The 26,503-nt window shown below is 30.8% G+C and overlaps 1 protein-coding gene across 2 annotated transcripts in view; it reads left to right on the top strand.

The window, feature by feature from the left end:
- LOC107457342 (sodium/potassium-transporting ATPase subunit alpha) overlaps nucleotides 1–26,503 on the top strand; it is a 104,828-nt gene that overhangs the window by 49,767 nt on the left and 28,558 nt on the right. For both annotated transcript variants that reach the window (XM_071178023.1, XM_016075488.3), the window contains exons 2-4: nucleotides 12,837–12,946; nucleotides 14,918–14,977; nucleotides 25,425–25,628. In XM_071178023.1, the coding sequence (XP_071034124.1) occupies nucleotides 12,866–12,946; nucleotides 14,918–14,977; nucleotides 25,425–25,628 (345 nt within the window). In that variant the 5' untranslated portion in view covers nucleotides 12,837–12,865. The remainder of the gene's footprint in view (nucleotides 1–12,836; nucleotides 12,947–14,917; nucleotides 14,978–25,424; nucleotides 25,629–26,503) is intronic.

The raw sequence follows: 26,503 nt of genomic DNA, 5'->3' as shown, positions 1-26,503 counted from the left end.
TCGAGGCCTTTCACAATACTTAACGTTAAATCCTATGGTTTGACAGAATTCTACTTGGACGCTAAAATTTTTACTGTGAATTAAACTTAACTGTAGCGAGAGCTCCAAGTTTTTTTTTAAAAAAAACTTTAAATTCTCTTTTAACTTAAAATAGCTGATAGTTGAATTTTTAAACTAGTTTAACTATCAGTCTAGCTAGTCAACTAGGTATCGAAATGAATGGCGTTGAGCAAGAGGATGAATTCTTCAGAAATTGTTGAAATGAAGGACGTTTGTGATGAAATGTTTTGTTTTCCTCCATCAGTTAATAATGCTTAATGAATAATTTGCGGAAATTTAGTTCTCTCCATAATCACACTCCAGAGAATAGCTCACTCTCATTTTTTTTAGACTCTCTACATTTTTCATCTGGCTTCTCTTCATCCTTAATAACTTTTGTTTATTTTCCGTTATATTTTACAAAAAAGAAGTGTTTTTTTTTTTAGCTCTCTCGTCAGGGAAAATAAAAAATAAAAAATAGAATAAAAGCTACCATTTAAGTGCCTTAAACTTGAGACTAAGGTATATTTTAAACTACATATATACTGCCTATTCGGATGATAAATAAAATAGAATAAAAGCTAAATAAATAAAATAGAATAGAATAAAATAGAATAGAATAAATAAAAGCTACCATTTAAGTGCCTTAAACTTGAGACTAAGGTATATTTTAAACTAAATATTAATATAACTAAATATTTTGAAAGTTATTTATTTAAATCTCCTGTTTGGTAAAATTTACAAAAAAGACTATTATGTTATAAAAGGAAGTGTTATTCCATTTGAAATAACCTTAGTTCTCATCGCTCACGAGATATCACTATTCGTCGTACATGACGTTTACCTTCTCTAAGTCAGATCATCACCTGAGCTGTCATATAGTGATGAACTGGGGTTCGATTTATCGGGAAAGTAAAGGTGACCTGTGCGCAATGCTTCCAACATTGCCACATTCCTGACGTCGGTCACGAAATGGCGACTTAACAGACATGACACCACTGCGGCTATTGTGGGAATGCTTTACTTTACAAATCGTGCATATATAATTTAATAGTGTAATTATTGACTAAATGTTAATTCTTTCATAATTAATATTTAGTCAATAATAACACTTTCCTAAGATTTAGTGAAAAAAATTTTTTTTACGGAATTTAAGTCAAACATTTGAACTACAGACTTCATAGTTCGGAACTTGTATGGTGTACATAATTAATGTTCATCAGTTAATATTTTTTCAATATAATTTGTTCTTACGCGGAAAATTTAATGTGTACGTACGTACATTAATGAAATAAGGAAAATACCTTTTTGTATTTTTTTTTCTCTTGGAGGGGGAGGGTGCCTAGAGTATCAAGGTGTGGTCAGGTCAATTTGCATAGCGGCAATCGTCCAAAATAGGTTGTGTTCTATTAACGTATGTGTCATTAGGCACAAAATGGTACGCCTCAGCGTTAAGAGACTATACTCTAAATGATAAAAATTATACCACATGTCCATCTTTCTCATTAAGGAAAAAAAATTATTTGCAACAGCCATAAACAAAGGTGTCTAATAAAAAAAAATAGGTAAAAAATAAAACAATCAAGTTTTTGGAATGATTTCGCTGTTAAAAGTTGTAACTAAATATGATTATGGACTGTCATGAAAATAGGTCATTTCATTCGTGACCATTTTGCGACTCACTGCAGTAAAGATAAATTTAATGAGTTCGTAAAGTTTTATATAAAAAAAATAATATAATTATACAAAACAAAATCGCAAAATGATTCTAATTCTATGGTGTCAATCCAATATTCAGCTCATTAAAAACGAAACGTCTAATCCATCGTTCTGAAAATTAAATACTCAAAATCGTCTGCACTTTTGTTTGGGGATTATTTTTAAATAAACTTGAACTTTTAAATCAGCTTGAATTAAATAGCGATTTAAGACATGATTAAAATAAACTGATCTTTTTTAAAAAATGATTTAAATCAAATTATTTCTTTTTTAAAGAAAACACACCATCGCCACTTTGTGCAAAACTCACTGTGTTCATTCGATGAAACAAAGTTATTTTTTTAAAACCTCACCTTTAAGGGTAAAAATCATTCTAACTGACAAGTTAGACAAATTTGTGCAAAAGGCTTCCTCTATGTTTACATTTTCCTCCTTCAAGTAAAAGCTCATGTGTGTTTTTAATGAGATTCAAATAAATAATATAATGAATTAAATATAAGAATAGCTAATTTTATATAGAATAAACAGATTGTAAAAGAGCTTGGTTTCATTTAAAATAGGAGGGATAAATCCTCGCTACCACTACAAAAATAGTGTTAGGGAAAAAATATCTCTATATCGTGTTGGAGTATCTGTAATTGTAGCGTATTTTGTAGAAATTTTGAATAGAATCGAGGACTCAGGATTGGAAACAATCGAATATTTCAGCTACCGATACTGGTTAACACCTTCAGATATTTTTTAAACAACCATTTTCTGAAGTTTAGTTTTATATGTCACTTGTCTTTCTGGCTTGAATGATGTGCCAATGTAGCGTTGTAATATATTACATCTAATAACAGCTCTTAATATATGTATTTATTAACAGCATCAGCTGAATGATTCCTTGAAATACAGCTTTTATGATAGGAGAAATTTTTCTATAAATTACAAAAACCACCATAAAAATGTGAAAGAATTTTTATTTTTTGTATTTATTTTTTTTCATCTGAAGGCCGAACTAAATGAATAGCAGCTTAAAGAAATCGTTTAAATAAGAAGATTCATTCTTACCTATGCTTACCTTATTATCCTAAATAACAATATATCCTAGTTCGACGAATTATTATAAAGTCGAATCACCCTTGGAATGATTATTTTTCTAAATACTTTTAATATATTTTCTTTTCTATATTTATATATGCTTTAACTTATGTTTGCTTTTTTAATTTATACTTCAACTAAATTTTCTAAATATATATTCTGCTAAACTTTTATATTAGGATTACCAAATTGTAGTTTTTTAAGTTGTGTTTAGTGTGGTAATAGTTTTCATTAAATGTACTGAAAAATTAATAAACAAAATTCTGTCTGTAAGGTTTTTGCTTTGCTTGTAAAAAAAAGTTGTAATATTTGGAAACGTAATACAAAATTGGGAAAAAATCTAAATTTCTAAATTAAATTTTTTTAAAAATATTTTCGAAACTTTAATTCTGAGCGAGTGTATGACGGCCTTTAACTTATTCAGATTAAGGTTTCATAACTAAAATTATCACTTTTTTTCTCACTACATTTCTCAGTGGATAAGGCAATGGACTGTAAAAGTGAAAGGAGTGGGGTTCGATCCCCAGTGGCCACTTGAAGTCCACCCAGCTTCAGATTGGTCTTTGCTTCAGACTGGCATTTTGCTTTAATTGCATTGAAATAACAAAAATACTGAATAATAGATTATTGACTTTATATAACTGTAATTACAGGCTTCAGAGATTGATTTAAGGTCCTAACTGTCGGATACTTCAACATAATACCTTTTTTGAACCGTGAGTTGTTGCAATTTGCGAATTGAGCCACTGGCTACCAGAGTCATAAGAAATGGTTGCCACTTTTAAACAAGCGTGCGCACATCGCCAAGAATATTGAAATACTATATTCTTTTTTAAAAAAATATTCCATTTGAAAAATATTTGAAAGAAATCAGGTTTTTTAATTGACATTTTTTATTTTAAGGAATTTTTTTTAAAGATATTAAAAAAAAAAATTTGCAACAAAATGGTAATTTTTTTCATTGCTAATCTAGCCTTATCAAAAAGTGATTACTGAAAGGTGTGATTTGATATTCGCATGTCATATTATTTGTGCATTGAAAATGTGGAAATTTAAAAAAAAACTCGTGCAAATTCCAGACGATCGAAATAGGATCGAAAAACGATCAAAATAGGAACTGGGTTGAGGATGGAATCGCCGCAAATAGCATGCATTTTATTCTTTATTAAACCTGCAATATAGTCACCATTTTTTTACTATTGATATTTTGGGTGCCATTTTATATGCAATGATTGTCCGTTGGCGACTGCTAATCTAGAGCTCTAGTGTGTTGCCTTCAATTGTTCTCAACAAAGCTTGCTATTAAAAAATGGAAACATGTTTAGAATTTTTTTTTCTTCCTCAAATTATCACATTTTGAGCGCCTCGTTTTTAATACTGAAAACAAACATATAAATAAATATTAAAAATATATACATAAAAAAAAGCTGATCAGAAAAAGAGTAGAAAAATATTATTTGAATGAATCCAACCCTTTTTTTACTGGTTGATAAAATGTAAGAACGGAAGAAAAAAAATTGGAATTATTTTAGCTTTATTGTGTTGGCATGTCTTTCAGTTAAGTACATGATTTCGTAGTGTTGATCAATACCAAACTATCGATAGTTTACCTTTTTCACCCCGTAGGAAGAACATGTATTCAGTTTTAAAGAATCGATTCGTACTATACTATAACTATACAACTAACTGCAAAAAAACTATGCATTAGTATTAGGCCGGAGACTTAACTATTAGTGATTCCACAGTAATTATTTATCTTGCGAATTAGATTCAAAAGCATTTAAATGTTGAGTTTCTCTACTTGATCATTACTTTGGGGACACTTGGTGCGTGGCACGACAGTGACATTTTATATAAATGTCGATATTTTTGCAAGTTTTTTAAGTTTCATTCGATTGAACAATTCTATTGTGTCAGTCAAGTATTTCGTGCGCGTGACCTACCATCCATCATATATGTGCACAGTTGCTACATTTTTTGCAACAATTATTTCTTACCTTTTTTTTTTCTTTGAGTGTATGAGAATAGAGAAGTCTTGGCACAAAGAACTTTTGGAGTAGGTCCAGTTACCATTTTATACAAGAAAGAATCATGTCTTCGGAAAAATATGACAATTTTTCTTATCATACAGAACCGGAACAATGAATCAGATTAAAATATCCGGCATCACTTTTTTTTGTTCCTTCTATTTATAAAGGCAATTTAACATTGAAAGAATAGTCAGCGAAAAAATGCCTCCCTCTACCTCTCCAGGCGTTTGATATCATCATTCTTGTATATTATTAATTGGAGTCTTATTATAAAAAGTATTATATCGAAAGAGTTTAAAATAATCTTCTATGACAACTCATCATGTTTCTACATTGCAAAATATGTTTGATCTCCCACCACTGGAAAGTCGTAAAGATTTATCTTGTTTAGTAATTTTCTGCAAAGTTCTAAATAACGGTTGGAGCAATATGTTGTAACATTACACATAGCCCAAAAATGATAGTTACCAAATCATTGTAACAAGTGCTATTCAAAGCCACTTGTTAAAATGCAGTCGAACCTCGCTAACTCGAACCTCGATATCACGAATTTTTCGATATCTCGAAGAGAAAAAAAATTCTCTTCAAATTTCCTATACACTACTCAATGTTAAAAAAAACCTTGATTTCTCGAATTTTTTTTTCTAGTCCCTCGATAACTTGAATTTTTTTCTCCTTAAATAGTGTAGATTTTTTTTCTGAAAATAAAAAAAATATTTCCCCCCAAAAAATTTCAAGAATAAAAAGCCAATTCTCATAATCATAATCAATTCTCATAATCATAACCAATTCTCAAACAAACACTTTCTGCAGTGGATACTGTAAGGAGATTTATTGAGAGGCAGATAAATATGTCAGAGGAGACATTTAAAGCTATAGTCCACTTAGAAAGTGTTATAGACAAATTTTCCTACACATCTTTAAAGTAAACAGCAATCCTTTTAAGTGTAAAAAGTATTTTTAGAATAAATATGGAATAGTAAATAAGGTATGTAAAGAGCAGTTTTCTTTATTCTACCACCGATAACATGCGATTTTTGATAATTCGAATTTTCGGTATCTCGAATTTTTTCTCCTCTCCCTTCAACGGTTTGACTGTATTATTTAAAAAAATAAATATCCCAACTCGTTCTGACTAATAGCAATCTTTTCATTTTGGCTCTGAGTACACATATACTATTAAAGTGACTACTGACTCTGAAAGTTCATTTATGTTTCACACTTTCCCTGATATCCAAACATTTTGACATTTTAAAGAATCTTGAGAAAAGAATTTTTCAAAAAAAAAATTTGTGGAGACAAAACTTCAAACAAAAGGTTTGAGGAGAAGTAAATGGTCTCTTTGCGAGAATCTCATGAAATGAGGTTTTCTTATGGCAACCAGACTACTTCCAGTGCCCTTAAAATGATTCAAACATTTATTTAGGACACAACGTCTCTCTACAGATTGGTCAAGACTCCTCTGTAGTCCAATGCACTGGTAGATAATCGATTCTTATGCCCGAATGCAATAAAGTGTTCAAAATATAGATTATTAGGTGAGTCGAACTTTAATTAGGTGAGACGCCAAAAATAATCCATTGTATTACAGTTTCATACTCTTTTTCAAAAATCAATGTCCGAAGTAGTCGTAATTTGAAAAATCAATAACAGACAAACATGTCTTGCCAAATTACGCCCCAACGTATGATTGCCATGCATTTGATATCCGCATATTTTTAGTTGATTCCTCTGTAATGAGTAGTTAAAATTATTCTTAATTAAATGTATGAATGAAATAGAAAAAGTTTTGCTTTTCTATTCATTCTTAGATTAAATGTAAAAATTAAATCTTCCGGAAAATTTGGAAGCTATGCATTTTGGAGAATTTTTTATTCATAAAAAATAAAATGAACTGTTGAAGTAGTTTTCTTACGTAAACGGTTAAAAAAAAAAAGGTTTTTAGGGGAATTTCGTTTTGCGAGAAAACAGAAGATTTGATTTACAAGAAACTATTACGGAAGGTCTCTTATCTTATTTTGTTGAACTTATGAAGTGTGTATTTGTAGTAAAGTTCTTTTTTTTTAACAAAGGCATTTAAAAAATTTATACATGGTGAAATTATGTGAATGCACATTCTTTCTTGGATGCAAATTCTAAAATGGACACAAATTTTAACTTACTGGCTAGTCTGAGTGATGGTATGTGTTGAAATTTTGTTATAATTGAAATATATAACGGAACAGGGAGGGAAAAAAATGACCCTGATAGAAGATTATATTCATACAGATGCTGATAATTATATTCATACAGATGCTGAAATTAATATACAATAAGGTACTTATCGTATGAGTTGATAGCAGAATTTTCTGATTCAAGCTGCAGCATCTATTTTCATAAATACCATTTCGTCTGGTGCAGTCAGACTGAGGCAATTAATTGTAAAATATAGGCTTAATATATCATCGTATGTACAAATATTTGCATAAATAAGGTAGATAAAAATCATACTTTGAGTATTCATCATTACATATAAATTTAAATAAGAAAATATTGAATTAGCCAAAAAATTAAAATTGAATTGAAGAAAAATTAGCTGAAATCTTTTAGATTAAACATTTAAATTTAAGTTTTTAGTTTAAAATTTTAAATGTACTTCAATTCTTCAGAATTTCTCTTTAAATCTAAGAAGAAAAATACTTTGCAGGTGACATGGAGATTTACAGCGCTAGCTGACATGTTGCAAGGTTTTTGCCATGGGGCTCTTTTTAATTTTTTCGTGTCACATGCAGTTCGTAATATCGTTTAACTTTTGTAACTTTGAATGTATATTGCAGTCAGTTACGTAACCGCATCCGGTTCTTGTGTCAATTAAACTGCACCTTCATTTCAATCTTGTACTTCCTAGAAGTGCGTAAATTTGGAAGAGGAAACAGTTTTCTTCCTCTCCTTTATAAACTAGATTCGTTAATAAGGTTAGTTGAAAACAGATTAGTTAAGACATTTTTTTTACTCCATCAGAATGTATGCAATAGCTTTTACTCTTTTTTAATTTAGTAAGCAAATTTTTTAAAAGAGAAATTTTTTTTTAAACTGGCAATTGATGACACTGAAATAAAAAGAAAGAATCGCGCAAGAAGTCTGCAGCAGACTTCATCGATCTGCAAAGGGAGAAATTGCCGGCCGTAAATTTTTATCTTTTTTTGAGCTTTCCCACTTGATTGGTTTTGGATAAAATTCTTCCAAATTCTTCTTGTGATGGAGATATACTTCAACAACACAATAATGAATCTTAATGGCCGCCGCAGAACTTAATTCCGGTGCATTCCACAAACTTCACACAAGTATTTTGCTTAACTTCTTTCAACAACAAAAAAGTTTTTTTTTCTTATAGATTGATACTACAACTAATATGGAAACTGTTTTAAAGTTGCAATAGGATATCCGATGCCTCGATTTTTTTCTTCCTTTTTAATAAAATAATTTAAATGATTTCAAAATACATATTTAATATTTGAAATCTTTTGGCATTTGAAGATTTTTTTTACCGAGTTGTTATTGTATTTTTTTTCCTTTATCGATAGGGCTACACATTTTTGTTCACCATTTCTCCACCCTTTTTTAAAAAAATCATGATGCTTAGAATATTTGTTAAAATTACAATTTTAAATGTTTACAATATACATATTTTTTTAATGTTAAATCTATGAATGAATCTTTTATTATTACAATAGATATACTTTCTGGAAACCGAATAATAAGCGAAATTAGTTTTGAAATTCCAGAAGAATTATATTTATGAACATATGGTATAGAACATAGTTATTTCAATTAAAGAACATTGCCTCCAAGTACTAAAGACAAATATTGTTTTATTTTTATATTGCATGCACCTTTTATTTTTCCTGAAAATATAGAAACTGGTATTGCCTTGACAAACTAATGGGTGCAATATTCTTAAAATATGTGGTGGTACAATATTCTTCTTGAGTTTACATGAAACTTTTTTTTATTACTTATGAATTTTTATTTTTATTCTTTGTATGAAAAATATTGACTCCAAATGTTGCCTTTGTGTTTACTTTTAATGCAGTTTCAGTTGTAAGTAAAAATTTTTTTGATTAATCAAATGGAATCCAATTTTTCTTAAACCTTCTTGAAATAAAAAATAAAAGAATGGTACCTCTTTCATCGGAACATGTGAGGTAGGTCTACACCAATTTGAAACTTTTTTTAAAAATTTTATAAAAACTATTGCGATATTTATAATTTTTTTTAATTTTTGAATGGAAGTCTATAAAAACTTTTGTGGACGTCCGCATGCACTTTGATTTAATTAGCTAGATATGAATTGTTTTTCAAGAGTTTTCTCTTGTTTTTTTATCATAAATGTGCTGATATACATTTTCTCCTTTTGTAGGGAAATTTTTTCGTTGATAGAAAAACACTTTTTGATATCAAAATTGAAAAATGTTTTTAAAAACATTTCTATAATTCTGCTTTCCCACTTTACGTTGTTTATTCCCGCAAAATGAAATGACATGATGTTCTTAATCCATAAAAATGCTTCTTATTTAACTTTCAGTTACGATTTCCCAATTAGTTTTCTTAATTTCAAAATTTAAAATTTTATCGAATATAATAAAAGATTGCTTGAAATGAAAATATGTGTCTATATTTTTCATCTAAAACAGTTTGGATACCTTTCGAGCTTTTAAAATAGATGTTTAACAAAGAAAAGAATCTTCAAACTTTCTCATTCACTTTTATCTTCAGCATGTTTCTCATTTCAGACCCTCCTTTCGAGCAATTTTTAGACGTCTCAGTAAACAATCCAGTCATTGTTTGTACACAGAAAAATCTTCCTTTTGTAATCTTTAAGATAAAGTAACAAGATAGTGATGCCGCTTCAACTTCACTTTCCTTACTTTTACAACTTATTTTACTTTTATTGACTCAAATCGTCACACGTGGACATCATTAGTTAAACTTAAATGTCTATCCAAAAATTTTATGTTTCTCTCCATTTTTCTATTTTGTTTCATTAACTTCAGAATGATCCCTTCCCATTTTGATGAACACAAATCAACAATAAATAATAGCAAAACCGCATCTGCTGCCCAATAAAAAATTATATACAGTGTAAGTCAAAATAAATGCCGCATTTGTGTTTTAAGGCAACATTAATCAAATTCACTTAATTCGCACATACATGCAGAGGTAATGTAATAAAGTTTTGAATAATCACCCACAAAGGGTAATGGAAGCCAGATAGTCATCAACGTGCGAAGCCACCACAGATAAAATGTTGCCACAACAATTCTGGATTAATCGCATATCTACCGCAGGCAATGCACTCTTGTTTTGACCATCACGATCTCCATATTTCACCCAATGCCATTTTTTTTCTGTGAAGATTCGTAAAAATTCGCGTCTATCTGCTTCCAGGTCCAACGACCATGACGGATTTGACAGTCTGGATATCACAGTCGCTATCGCCAGAATCGATACAAGCCCCAGCTGCATAAAGTTCTGCAAGAATAATATTTCACACTTGATATGTATTTCGTCGTAGTCGTTTAACGAAGAGTATTTATGAGGAGTGCATTGTTTATAATACCGTGGCTTATATATCTACACACACACACAGTCAGACCTCTATTTAACGAAGTCGCTAAATCCAGATAATGAGTTCGTTACATGAAAAATTCGTTAAATAGAAATCACCTTTTGAAATATTTAAGCAACACAAAACTGGTTTTAAATTCATAAATACGAGATGTAATTAAAATAGCAATTGATACACCTTTATCTTTAAAACTAGTATCCACTATTTATTTTATAAAACTTAAGCATAAAGGAAATCTGCATGGAAAGCAAGAATTGAGAAAAACATTATTCGGTGTTACACTATCATGCTACATACATTTTCATCTAAAAAAAAGCTAAATTTATGTATAAAGTTATAGCTGCATTTATTACAAAAGTAATTTCAAGCATATATTACCACATGCGCTCCTAATTGCTACTGTTAAAATACGTTAATTTTGGTTTGAGTTTTTCGTTTGAAATACAAACAAAAAGGGAGAGGGATTTTACTGTTTAAAATCAATTTCTCCCATAAAATGCGTTAACAAGTATGAAATGTTCTGAAATATTTTAGGAAATAGGGAAAGCGGATCTCAAAGAAAAGTTTGCTAAATAGAAAATCAACTTCGCTATTTGAAAGTCATCTTACGAAGAAATTTCCATAATGTTCCTGATTCCTCGAAAAAAAATGGCAAAATAGAGAAATTCGCCAAATGGAAGTTCGTTAAATAGAAGTCCGACGGTATAGATATACAGGGCTATTCATAATTCCCTCCGGGGTTTCGAAGCGTTATAGTAAAAAAACGAAGACGAATATGGCAAAAAAGAACATATGAAATTATTCCGAAAGTATTCAAGTTTTAATTTAAGCAGTTGCCGGTAGATGGCAGTAACATGTACCACTAAAGCCAGTTGTAGTAAAGAAAAATGGCGTTTACAGGCGGAGGGAATTATGAATAACCCTGTACATTCATACCAAAGTTGGTAGTTGTTGACTTCCACCGGTGAAAGTTGACAATCACATAGTCGCTTTGGTAAATGTCCGAAATATATACTAGGTCTAGTTAAGTGCTACTTCCAGGTATACATTTGCTCGGTATGCTCTACATCAATGTTTTTTTAAGGTCAAATGCGACAGACCAGTGTGCATTTAACCAGTACTCCGAATACTGATGTTTGTCCCAATCTATCCTCAGCAGGTGTTAAAATATGGAATAAATGTAATAATATCAACGAATATCATTTGTAACATGTTGCTCTTATGAAATCGGGGCATTCATTTTGACTTAGTACCCTGTATTTAAAAATACTTACAAACTGTTAAAGTAAAAATGATTGTATTGTTTGAGACATGAAAGGGAAAAAAAATCTAACAATGCTGTACAAAAATTACCGAACTCTTCCCAAAGAATATTTGCTCTTCCAACCTATTCTTACGTGGTTTTTATTCTATCTTCTTTTTTCCTCCATCTTCTTTCATTTGGCAGTCGGCCTGAACGCAATCTTATAAAAGATTATAACAAGAGAAACAAGTCACTCACTAAAATTAAACTAATACTTTTCACACAAGTTGCTGCTGGTCGGCAAATTTTTTTTCTTCCTCGACTCGAGACCTTGTGAAAAGTGTTGAAAGAGTCGTCTTCGCGCGTTATTATAGGTAACCGGTGACTTTTTAGACATTTGATTTCCCGGAAAATTGAAAAATGCATGAAACACTGGTTTGCTTAAAAGTCGATTCTTAAGAAATATAACTGAATACGTTGCAAAATGGTTTGACTATATTTTTTTTTATTTTCAAGGTTAAAAAAAAAATATTTTAACTACAGTCATTACCTAGACAGTAGACAGTGAAATTGTTTTTATTTCATTTCATTTTATTGTGAATGAAATCTGTCGACAAACCATTGTCTGTTCCATTTGTGTTATTTCAGGTAAATCTCACTCATTTAATAACCCGCTCTCAAAAGTGCTTGTTTTGCAAAGATTTCAAAAGACCCAACAACAGCTATAGTCCAAGGAAAAGAAGAAAAAAAAGTTTTTCAATCTTAAAAAAAAATAAAAATAATACTTTGGGTTTTAAAGAGAATTTTTTAAAAATAAAATAAATCAAAGTTTCTTACGTTAAAAATTGATTTAAATACGTTCAACTTTCGACATGTTTTTGGAGGAAAATTTAAATGTTTTCTATTAGTACAGAAATTTCAAATCTCAACTTTGACCTTTATTTTTGTGATTGAGTTATGCAACAAAGAATCACAGTTAAAAGGTGATAGTACTCATGAGACCCATAATGGGTATTTTTTGAATTAACATTGGATAATCCATTACTGTTGAATTGTTGTTGGCAGATTTACGGGTAAAATAGGGTGAATGTTAATGTGATAATTTCTATTCTAGGCAACCACTAGAGCAGGAGGAGCGAGAAGATGGCTCAGGATGGGAAGGCGAAGGCGGGAAAGAAAGGGGGAAAGGCCGACCTGGATGACCTCAAACAGGAGGTTTCTATGGTAAGTATTGTTTGCCCTTAATACTTAAATGAGTCGTGGTAGAATAGAGGTGGACCGGATTCGAATCCCAGCGATGGCTGGTCGATATGAATTCCGCACCCGGCTCACACCGACCACAGTGCTGACGTAAAATATCCTCAGTGGTAGATGGATCATGGGTTAGTCAGGCTAGGTTTTCGCGGTTTTTTCTCTCAGTGTAACGTAAATGCGGGTTAGTTACATCAAAATGTCCTCCACAAAGGCAAATTTCACCCAATACTTGCTACAGGAGCTCCTTTGTCTTCTGAATTGGGCTCAAAATTACAAGACTTCGGAATTGAACATTAGTAGTCGTAAATCCGAAATTGGATCGGCTGTTCACCGACTGTTATGAAATAAAATACTTATGATATTTGGTATTGAGAATATAGATTTCTACTCAAATGTTCACAAGCTTTGCCTACAGATTAAGTTCTTAATCCTTAGCGGAATTTAAGCGAAATGCCGACAATTAGGATAGGACAATTTATGTGACACATATTTATAAAATGAAATTTCGGGAATTATACATAAATTGTAATAGAAAAGTACATTTAAATGGAACAAAAGAAACTTGAATGTAATACAGAATTCATGTGGGAGCTTTTTCTGTGAATAACTGTTTCACAACACAAAGTTATTCATGTCGCAATGTCCCACTTGGAAAAAATGCCATTCGAAAAAATTCATCTTGCACCCCAAAATAATTGTACTAAGATGTTTTGAAATATGACGGTTTAGTCTTCAGTGTGTCAGCAGAACATTATTATAACAATCTGCGCGGGTGAATCTTATACGTTAAAATGTTTGATATATCATAATGGAATGAATGGTGAATGAACTGCAGAAAGTGTTATGCAGCTGTTTATTACATCCAGTTGTTCAGCATGCGAAAAGGTATATGAATCATTAAGTGGGAAAAGTTCAGTGACCTTTAGAACAATTTATTTTGTGAATGTTCAAACGTACTATTTTGCGAGCATACCTGTCAATTAATCAATCTATATACAAATATACATTTTAGAAGTATAAAACCTAAGTTCTGTAGTTGTGAAATACTATACATAACTCTTTGATCAAGTTGTTTACACCAAAAATGTTCATTTGTACTACTTAGTGTACAGTAGCCGCCATCATTTTTGTTATTAGCACTAAAATTTATACTTACAACAAGTAAATATACACATAAGAGACGTTAACAATATGAAGCAAGTATCATTAGTTTAAGATACATGTATACAATATTTCTTAAAATTTAGTTTTAAGAATTCACACAGCACCAAGAGAATATTAATAGGAATTCGAACAAGGCTTAACAAAACAGAGTCGGGTTGAAATTAAATGTTGTAAAATTATTTAATGCAATTATTTTTGTAAATCATCTGAGAATTATCTTTATTAAACAGCTGAAAATATGCATGCCTTTTTATAACAATGTACTTGTTTCTGTGAAATGTTAACCATAATACGATGTAAAGTCAATCTTTCACTTTCTCTGCTCGATTGTGAACTAACAATATCGATCATTTGACTGATTTTAAAAGAACACTAGCATTGGCGAAAATAATTCTTGAATGGGATGGCGCTTGAGCTTGGTATAAGATTTCTCATTTATTTAAATTTCAAGTTAATTATGCCCTTTAAATTATAAATAAACGCTGTTTCGATATTAACTAGAAATTACGCAATTTTTAGTTTTTCATCAGCAAATTCGAATAGGTATTAGCTTTTACAGTGTATCAAAATATGTGAATAAAGGCTAAACCCGTTAAAAATCTAATGCAAGTATGCGTTTGCATGTTTGACTTTATTATAGGGTGAAAGCAAAAATTGCAGAATGATTCAAACAACACAGAGCAGTAATGCTGTCGTACTTTTAATATTATACATTGTGATGACACATTCTGTAGAAGTTTTTTTTTTATTTAAAAATATTTCTTTAATCTTATTTAGGACGAACATATCATTCCAATTGACGATTTGTATAAGAGGCTTGGATCAAATCCAGAAAGGGTAAGCATTTTAAACATAAATTCTTTTTTTTTTTAACAAGATTGGAATTCATGTGCAAAATTTTTAATCTTGCAATTTCTGTATTTTTTATTTTATTTTTAAAGTTCTTAAATGCAACTCTCTTTCAGTGAATGTCGGAGATATCTAATTTCGACGTTGATTAGATTGTTGATTATCCGTCTCCATTCATCATTAAAGAATTGCTTTAAATGTAGCCTTAATTGAAAAGAATTACAATCGAGCTATGCTTGGAATGCTCAGTTGTGTCAAAGTCTGGAATTTTTATATTGTAACATATTGCAGGAAGAATTCTTTCTCTCGACGCAATCAACACAGCGGAACAATTATTCATTCGTTTAGGATTCTCCGAAAATTAAAATGCTCGTTTTTGCAACTGTATATATCTATTTATTTTTTCAAAATGCAAAACATTCCAAACTAACTAGGGTGAATGTTTTCCGTGGAATGTTTTCGGTATAAATATTTGAATGAAAATTATTGCTGTAAGAACTGTCGACTCATTAAGTAATGGAGTTATTGATTTCTAAAATGCGAATTCTTTAATTTAATTCTATACATACCTGATACCGGATTTTTTTTTACCGAAATATTTCTGCACGCAGCTGATATTTTGATATTGTAAATACAAAAACAAAAATTTCACCCTGTTTAATTTTTGTAAAAGAATTAATTTCACTTTAGGCTTAAAAACGGTTCTTTGCATTTCTGCGTACGTGCATATAAAGCATTTAGCTGACATATTTTCAAATTTCAATTCATTCAAAAGAATTGTAAATAATAGCTTTAAAAAATGGCAATGATTTGGAAGAAGTCAAAGGCTTGATCTTTTTTTTAAAATAGGAATTATATAAAAAACTACTTAAATGTATTAAAATGTTATTCGTATTACCATTATTCTTATTACCATTATTCTTATTAACATATTAACATGACCAGTTCAAAAATCATAGAATGTTTCTTTCCAAAAAATTATTTTCTCTTGTCTTTTTATTTGAGGAACGCTTATTGTATATTTTTATTTTGAATTTTATTTTTTGTCTGCAATCAGTTGGAATAGAATTTTGTTAAAATGGATTCAATCATATAACTTTGAAATAGGAGACTCTCACTCGTTTTTGTCGTTAGAAAGCAAACCCGATAACCCGGAAGTTCTAGCTCACCTCAGTTTTTTTTTAAAGGGGTAACTAAATAATTAAAGTAAAAGCACTTAAAATATCGGCAAGTACAAAACTGCCTACTCTTTCAAAGTTTTAAGAATATCTTTTCAAAATTTAGATACTGAGGTGGTCAAAATAATTTTAAATAAATATTGAAACAGAAATGCCGATACCATTTTAAATATTTGGGTAAAATCTCCGGCTTAAAATCCGGTAGAGAAGTTTGCAAGTTTGCGAACGTATGAACGATGCTTTCATTCATAAAAAATTCTTATTAAGAAACACGAAGATTAGGTTGTGTATTGGAAATTAAAAAGGTTTTTTCTACTCTTAATATAAAAAAATAATCTTGTTTACACTTGAATAGAGAGATGGGTTTTCCTAACCTTTTGACATAAGGTTATCTCTTAATAAACGCATTAAGTGTTTATCTCTTATGACACATCAAACACAAAATAAACATTTTAAACTTTATCTACTCCAGAGCAACTATACTCATCACCGATCATCGATTAATCTCTCTTTCTCTGTTTTTTATCATTTTTTTTCCCGATTTCAGTTGTCGGTTTATTAAATTAAGATATCAAATCCTTATTATCAAAGATTATCATATTTTATGACAAGTTTTGCTCAAAACGATGTGTTTTAGGAAACTGTGCTGTTTTCTCAAAACAAATTGAATGATTCGCTTATATCAGGGGCCTATCTACACATGCTGGTGGTCGCCAGTAGCTGGCTCCAAATATTTTAATGAAACTTAACATAAAAGAAAAATACCATTTCATAACAGTCTTTTATAAAATGGCTTCTAGAAATTATACATTTTATTTTCCATTTTCCGAAAGGTTCAATTTCCTCTAGAAATTTTGATTCTGATCAGCTTCCTGTAGGCTAATTGAATAATTTGGTGTTTTGCAGCAAAACTCCAGTAATTTTTAATCAGTCAGTAGGTTTATTTCGGGCAGGCTGATTGGAAAACTCATAATTTCTTAATAGGGTAAGGTTCATATCACTACTTTGCTGAACTTTAATTCCTAGATAGCTCATTTCGCCAACATGATCATTTCGCCGAGCAATAAGTTTGTCTCCTGACAAACTTTATTAATTGAAAATTTAAATTTTTTTTTTTGAGATTTAAAGTGCATTATTTTTAATTACAAACAGGTTATTAAATTTTTAACTATTCGAAGGTTTGATTTTTTCCGGGATTAGGAAAAGCAATAATAAAGTATTAGCACTGTAGAAATATTCTAAGTATGAAATTAATTACTTGTCAACTTTATTTGATCTTTGATTTACAAAATATCCTTATCTAAAAATTAATACGAAAATGTTTAAAGCTTCACATGAAAATTTTTCACGAAAATATAATTGTAATGGCGGATAATGTCAAGAAAAACGAAATAATACGAGTATGAAAATGTAGAGCCACAGAAAGGAAGTGTTTTCAAACGCACCTCCCGAAAACTGTTAGAACAATAATTTTTTTAATAAACACCTTTGAATTAATTATGCATTTAAAATAATTATGTAAAAGTATTTGTGATTAAACAAAAAACTGCAGCTGTAGTTTAATATGTATACAATGAAAGGTTAAAGTTTAAGCTTTGAGTCACTATGGTGGTAATATTTAATAATTGCTTTCCAAAGTCTCAGCAATAACGAAATTTTGAGTAAAATATTTAAGAGCATATTTATAATTGCCCCAAAATTATGCACATTAACTATAACAAAACTTCAAAAAGTTTCTTGGAGAAATAAAAAAAGCAACTAATTAAAAAAATTTTAAAATTTGGACTAAAATTTTATTAAATGGATCATATCGGTCAAATGACCGTGTCGGTTAAATGCGTTGTCGACGCAGTGATCGTGTCGGTGATCTGATCTGTCGATGAAGTGATTGTCGGCGTTAAAAACACAGAACGATAGTAAAAATCACTGAGTAGAGAACGTTAATTGTAAATCGCCATATTAAAGGTTTATTGCAATGCAAGCAACTTAGGCGAATTCAATCAGTCATTCTTTGTTCATTTCCTAATCAGCTTAACGCATATAAGCCGATTATAATTAGCCTAAAAATTATCAGGCATATTTGAGAACATTAAAGATTTTTTTTCTTTTTTCCAATTGGTGACTTTTGCAAAGAGTCTGAATTTTCCATTAGCCTATATTGTTTCGGTATAAAATAATATTTTTAAAATGGTTCTTAAATGAGTAGTAAGTTTTTATTAATGTATTTTTTTCCTTCAAAATCCATTATTTAATCGAATTCTTATGCACAACAATTTACTTAGCATTATTAGCGATAGAGAATTTAATAATAAACCATAAAACAGCTTTCTAATTTAAAGGTTACTGGTACACTTAATGTTTATGTTCTGATCTTATTGTCTCTAAATGTTTATTTATAGTCTTCGTTGGAGTGTTGCCATATTTGAAAGAGAAATTTCTTTCAAGCACCTGTTGGCATTATTCCCGTCTCCACTAGGTTGTCTACCTTTTTCATTGTCCTTTTCATTATAATTCATGAGTCGGCAGATATACTCACTACAGGCAATTTTGTTACTGGCCAGTGGCCAGTTGTAGCATTTGGCCACTTTTTCAAAATTTAAAATTCAAACGATTAAAAAAATACTTATTTTTAATGTAATTTGTTTTCTTTTAAAGCATTTCTCAAAATATGGCAATTATTGCAAAGTTCATTCCTAAAGTCAAATTTAAAAAAAAAAACACGCTTGAAATAAACTAATCTTCAGAATATTATAATATTCATAATAATTCCATATTAATTGAAAAAAAATGTAAATGAGGTGTATTTTTAATGAAAAATCGTTTGGAGATTGGCTGTCAATTTTTTAATTGCCATTTATATTAAAACGTTACTGTTACCGGTGGCGACCGTTTATTCTATACCTACTATTATAACTGTTATCCAATCTTTTATCTCTAAGATAATTTCTTAATTTGCTTTCGCAAACAGACTTATTTATACTACAAAAACACATTACCAGCTATCCTATTTCGTTAGAAAAACGAAATTTAGTTTTTTAATCTTGAGGAAGATTAAAAAACAAAGTATGACAGTATTGAAAAAACCTATCATAGTTCACATGAACGATAGTAAGGAAAAACAAAGTATATTGGACAGTATTTACTTAAAATGTGTTCCTTTATATTTTTTGAATGATTATATTTTTGAATTTTTATATAGTATTTCTCAAATGTTTCAAATAAAATTATTTAAAAAAAAAATCTTATTTTAAATCTTTGGTAAATGTTACTCTTTATCCAGCAAGTTTTGACCTACATTTTCAGGAATTTATAATTATTGACTGCATTCGTAAGTACATGCTGTTTGACAAAATAAAATAATAATAATTAGAAGAAAGTGTTATATTCTACTGTATTTAGCTGAGCTGCATATAAAAGAATTTACTGTATTACACGGGAGAGCTTGGGCGAAATTCACCTGCGTGGAAGACAGTTAAAGCGGAAGAGGAAAATATTCCATAAGGTTTTAACAGTAATGTTGTTATAATTCTTAGAACGATAGTGTCTCCAAATTTCTCCATTTTTTTAAAAGTTTTAAAAGATAAGCTGAATCAAGAATAATGTGTGGTCATAGTCACTTGGAAGTATGAAAATGAAGTGAAATTTTGAAAAGGATAATTTAATGAAAGAAAAAGGATAAATTAATAAAAGATTAAAAAAAAGGGAACTTATATAAGGTGAGTTAAAATATTTTTAAAAGAAATTTAAGTTATAACTTCATGTAATAATGCATATTATATGCATTTTAGATGAAATAAAGATTGTAGATTTCAAATTTTTGGCTCTGTAAAATTATGTTGTGCAACCGAAAGAATGAAGTTCATATTGTGTATAGCAATAAGAACGCGATTCCTTCTCGAATGATCTAGGTTCCTAACCATCGAATCTTTCGATAGTTACGAACGGTGTCTGTAGGAAAATCGAAAAATCTTGCCTTTTGCAAATATCGCTGTCATTTTTGCGATACCCCAAGCTAATTAGAAAAGTCTCCTAAATTAAATCTGGTTGATATAGGACTGATAAATAGTTTCTTATTATCCTCATAGTATCTGGGCATTTTGCAGTAAGTCAATAAGCTGTTGAGCAGCGATGGTTCAGGGGATAAAGCGTTCGCAGCCTTCCAATGTGGTGAATCGGGTTCGAATCCGAGCGATGGCTGGTCGATACGAATCAGCATCCGGCTTGCACGGACCACAGTTCTGACGTTAAATATCCTCAGGAGTAGACGAATCATGAGTTAGTCCCTTTACCGTCAAGCTAACCGTGGGAGGTTCTCGTGTTCTCCCTCTTCATGCAACGCAAATGCGGATTAGTTCCATCAAAAAGTCCTTCACGAAGACAAATTTCTCCCAATACTTGATCCAGGAGTTCCCTTGTCTTATGGATTGGGTTCAAAATTACAAGGCTACGAAGTTCAACATTAGTAGTCGTAAACCCAAAGATTGGGTCGACTGTTCAACGACGGTTATAAAATAAAATAAAATAAGCCCAGATATTTTAGACTGATTAGAAAATACTAAATATTTTTCAAATTAACCTGTCTCATAGCTAAATGACTACTTTGTTTGCTAAGAGTAGAATTTTCTAATGAGCCTATAACGTGGCCCATAATTACAATCAGTAGGGGACATAACACAGGGAATTAAAACTTATACATCTCTATCCTATCTTCCATTGATTAATTTTACTTCGAACTTTCTTCACAGGGAAAAAAAATTTTTCATCGAATTGTTTTTTTATTTTCTCATTTCAAAAACTTAAAACTTCCGCTGACTATTCCATTAATGAATGGCAGTTTTAAAATAATTCATAGTCGTGACGACACCCAGTTAAAGTCGCAGTTGAGAAGAACAAAAAAAGTTGGTGACTCTTGATCTATCCAATTGCGAAATATTTCTTGAATATGATAGTTATTTTTGATAATAAGTAGCAGTCGGTTCTAAATAAATTCTTAAATTATAAATGATTATGATGATGAAGTATTCAACGAAAAACGTTAATGTATGAATTCAAGCGAATGATGACAGATGATTTGAGTTTCAAATGTACACCTGTTATTTCTGGTTAAATGTGGTATGCAGAGAAACTTTTTACTCTGTTTATGCTTGTGTGAATCACTTCCACCTATTAGATGCATTTTCATGGCGCAGGTGTTTAGATCACATGCTTAGTAGAACAACTCTGAACAAACATTGCGGTTTTTAACCGCTACCATTCAGACTGCTTGGTGTGATACATCGCCTGCTATTTATCATTGGACTTACTCTCGTCCACTGTTTCTTTTTTTTAAATTTCAATATAAAACCAAAGTTAAAATATATTGAATTTTGCAATTAAAAAAGTTATATTTTTAGTTACTTTATATCAAGTCAAACGGGTGATAGTTTAATTATAAAATAAATCCACCCTTATGANTGTTTCTTTTTTTTAAATTTCAATATAAAACCAAAGTTAAAATATATTGAATTTTGCAATTAAAAAAGTTATATTTTTATTTATTTTATATCAAGTCAAACGGATGATAGTTTAATTATAAAATAAATCCACCCTTATGATTTTTTTTTTGGTTTGTCGAAACCAATTTTTTTTTTTTCCTTTTCAATTCATTTGGAAAACTGAAAATTTAAAATAATTTTTGTTAATTATTTGCTTTCTTTTAGTTATCTGTCTTTGTTTATAGTCATCGAAATTTTGATAGTTTGTAAAATAGTGAAGGTGTCAAAAAAATCCTTAAGTAGGTCTCCACTTGAAAATTAAAAACTAACTATTCAGAATTTCAGTTGGCGATAAATTTTATTTGGCGATGAATCTGTGACGGTCAGGACACATAACAGTTAAAATTCGGATCACTTGGAATTCTTCACTTAGCACTTTTAAAAGTAAAGAATAACACTGGGGACCGAATTTTTTGTTGCATTTATACAAGCACTCTAGCTTACCCAATTTCGGGTGTAGGGATCTGAAATTAGATTTGTTCGGAAAGCTTCAAATTTCTGTGGTATTTTTGGTTTAGCTATTTTGTGTCTGAATGTACAATTTTTTAAAGAACATATAGTTTCATCGATATACATTTGTCTGCTTCTTCGAGAACTGCACTTAAGTCAAAAGACATATTACCTTAACGTATTGCACCATAAACTGAAATGTTGTCCTACCACTTCCTAAGCAGCAAAGAAGTGGGGGCACTTTGTATTCGCCTGAATGAATTTTAAATAATACTGCTAAGAAAAATTAATCCCAAAATAGCTTTGCAGATATACAGAGGAACACACCGAAGGGTTCGTAGCTGACTGAAAAGTGGCAGAGAATTTCTATGGATTTCTTCTTTGGGAGATATAACGATAAATTCTGCTAATCGTAACTTTGAGGAAACTATTGCAAAATTGTTGTGCCGTTGGAATTTCATTTGACGATATAATGATAGATTTTTTTTTATAGTGGTCGGAACACAAAACAGCAGTTAAAAATTTGATCACATTAATAGCTGGCTGACAAGTGGTAGTGAGTTTCGATAAAAAAAATAATTTCTACTCGGTGATATAACTATAAATTCTGCTTATTGCAACTTTCAAGAAACGGTTGTAAGAAAGTGGTCGGAATTTCTGTTGATGATAAATTCGATAAAAAATGCTAGTAGTGATCATAAAAGGATTGACAATGGCGATGTGATTTAATTCAGTGTTTCAGTTAAAAGTTAAGTTCTCCAGCTAAACTTAATAGCTTCAGAATTTAAATGAACGTTAAATTCACTTTTCTCGAATATATGATAATTTATACTTGTAGCAATCTGGAAACAATTATAACTTGCATTACGCAGTCTCAGTTAAAATGTGAGCATTCTAGGTAGTAGGGAAGTGTGCACTTTTATGACGTCATTGCAGACACAAAAGTGAGTTAATGAAAACGAAGAAAAATTACAATGTAAAAAAAAACTAATTTCCGTTGAAAGTGTAGTAACAGTTATGATATTTCTAATAAATATTTCCTGAGAATGAAGAGACTTCCTCTCCTTCAGCAGTTCTCTTTCAAACAAATTTGCAAGCCACAATTAAAAATAGAACAATTGGCCTGTCATTCAATTTCTGGCGCGAAAGGAAGTGCCTTCTTGGATGTTCTCAGAAATCTCATACGTTCGTTATCTATCATTGATGATCGCTTGTTTATTTTAGGAAACTCGTGGCTTAAAACACATGGGAGTCGATTTGATAAACTTGGATTGTAGTCAGTGGGTTTGTTCCATTACCGAACAGGAGATTATTAAAAATAGGCTTAACAGTTAGCCATCTTTTCTTAATTTATTTTTTAATTTCCTTCGTCTTTTGTGTCGGCCTTATTTTTTAAATTTAAGAAATATTTCTTTATTGTTTTCTTGTTTAAGAAATTAAAGCAAGATTTTTTTTTAAAAAGAAGGCAAAGCTAATGCTATGAAATTTTAAACGTAGGACTGGTATTAAAATAAATCGAATTTAGAACATCATGGGGCATAAGTTCCAATCTCTCTAAATAAATTTCAATATAAGTATGGATACTTAAATTCCATAATAAGAATTGGCGCTAATGTTTGGTGAGTAGACCTGAAATTTCCAAGCGTTGCCATCCGAGAACTTTAAAATACAGTGTATAAATGCTATACTGCGGGAAAATTATAGTTTGTCTACAGTAAGAACTGCCCCCTCCACAAAGTCTGAGACCGTCTGCTGCTATATGAAAACAAGAATAATGCATTACAGGGAGGGTAGCTTCTCTTCACTCTAGAGCTAACACAATAAACAGTAGAAAAAGATTCCTTTTCTCTCGCCGATCCGAGCCAAAAACCTGTCCTTAACAGTGACCCGATACCCCTACTTAAAATGGTTCTACCTCGTTACCATAGTCACCGCCACGGGTCCAGTCGAATGGCTAGAAGATACTTTAGATTAGACAAACTATATTTTCTCTTTCATCTTCATAAACAATTTAAAGTTCAGAGAAAAGTTAAATCTGGTGAATCACGAAGTTTCAAATGTTGGAAGAAATGTTTTCAAAATTTCAAAATGCAAACTAATGTTTGCAAGGTTCCTTCCCTGTTGCGTAATCCTGAGTTGTCCTAACATAATTTGTTAACACTTTGATAATTTAAAAACATTTTTTTTCAAGCAATTAAAACTACCTGATTTAAACTTTCGTAAAACTTTAAATTATTTATGCGAATAAAGAGAATTTGTCATGAATAATTTTCCTCGCGGTATATTCTGCCTTTTAAGTTTTGAAATGGTTAACTACCTCTCCCGATGTAACTTCTAAATAACTTCAGTGATTGTTCCCGAGATGCACCAAAAATAATTATGTCAAAATTCCTGAAATAATTAGTTTTTTTTACTTATTCCAGAAGAAATACAGTTCCCCCACAAAAAAGGCGGGGTATTTAGTTTTTCTTTTTGTGACGAAAGTTAACGGAATAATAAAAATAAAATGGAGAAAAAACATTGACTAAAAGCAAACTCAATTAAAACGTTCTTTAATTGTTAAAACACAAGTATTTCTGACGATGAAAACTAATTCGCAAGGAAGTGAATGTTTTTTTAAAAACTCTTACTAAGCATGACTGTACAATTGCAAATGTCTCGTTTGTCCATAATCTTTTGATAGCAAAACCGTGTAATGTCCCACGCTTCATATGGAAGTATTCACAGCGAGTGGCATTGCATTACGTACAGAAAAACGCTACTCAGTGATTTCCCCAGTTTTTTTGTTAGTTGAATACAGTTTGATGAAGGCCATAAACCCTAAAGGAAAGCATGAAAAGAATACCCTCGCAGTGACCAGAGATGGCGAACCTTTTTTTGATGGGTGTACCAGTTAAGCAACAGTTTATTTTCTGGTGCGCCACTTGCTATATTTCCTCATAAAAAAATTATCTGTAAGAAACTCCTTTGATTTCAAACGATTATGTAACTATAGTTGCTGTTTAGTTGTCTTGCCTTTAATTTCTCATTCAGTCTATTATGTAGTCATTGAGGAAAACACTGAGAATTTAATATATTATGAAATTCATTTGAGTTCTCACGTATACTTCCCAAGAAGGAAGTTTTTTTTTTTAATTCCAGAAAAGGTCATTGACTAAAAGTAATTGAGTTATTTGTGTGTCACCGAAATACACGTTGCATGGCACCACAAGTGCCATAAATAATAATGGAAAGGAATCTTTAAATACTATTTTTTTTTCTTCTTCCAAAAAGGGTCTGACATCGACCAAAGCAAAAGAGGTGCTTGCTCGGGATGGACCGAATGCCCTGACTCCTCCCAAGAAGACTCCGGAATGGGTGAAATTCTGCAAGAATCTGTTCGGAGGATTCGCCCTTCTCCTCTGGATCGGTGCCGTCCTTTGCTTCATTGCCTACTCCATTCAGGCATCCACATTCGAGGAAGCCCCAGATGACAATGTGAGTACCCCTCACCCTTTTATCTCTCTTTTTTTTAAAAAGAAATAATAAATCTGCTAAAGTTAAAAAAAGAAAAGAAACCATATCTGATGCAACTTTGACACCTCGCCTTCTACCTTGCATCAATTAATCGATGGTTTGCCTATAGCAGATGGTTTGCCTATATGGCGAACCAATGGCACGCGTGCCATTTAAGGCACCCCAAACAATATTTTGGACACGCCACGGATCACAATTGTTAAAGTACTATGAATTGTTATTACACAAATATTACTACACTATAAAGACTCTGTAACAATTAAATTAAAATTCACAAAAACAAACGCAATAATAAACAATTAATTAAAAAATTAACAACTAATGCTAAAAAAAAACAGTCTAACCATAAAAAACAAGCTAACAATAAATAACTAGCAAAAAAATTGTCAGTCCTTCTTAAACTAACATCTTACAACCTAATATAAGTTATTTGTCAGTTATTGTCAACCTAATATAAGTTATTTGTTGAATTACTTATAACTGAGACATTGCAATATGTTTTTTTTTTCATTGTAAATAAAAAGTTTTGAGTTGATAGTATTTAATATTATTATTTTCCTAATAATCACGAAGTCAAAATTATTTGGCGGCACGTCTATGACTTCATTAAACAATTTTTTAGAAAAAATGGCACGTTGGTGTATAAAGGTTCGCCACCCCTGGCCTATAGCATAGATTGTTTGCCCATAAGAGCAACACTTTGTCGCCATTAACAACCAGAAGATGCAAATAATTTGTAAATCACTGAAGGGAAGGCCTGCCTCGTAGGCTGTCCCGCAGTGGACTGATCGTTAAGACACGGTTCCCAGCAGATCACCGAAGTCAAGCATCACTGG

This window comes from Parasteatoda tepidariorum, chromosome 1 (assembly GCF_043381705.1).
Source record: "Parasteatoda tepidariorum isolate YZ-2023 chromosome 1, CAS_Ptep_4.0, whole genome shotgun sequence".
NCBI classification, from domain to species: domain Eukaryota; kingdom Metazoa; phylum Arthropoda; class Arachnida; order Araneae; family Theridiidae; genus Parasteatoda; species Parasteatoda tepidariorum.
This window is presented reverse-complemented; position numbering and strand designations above follow the sequence as displayed.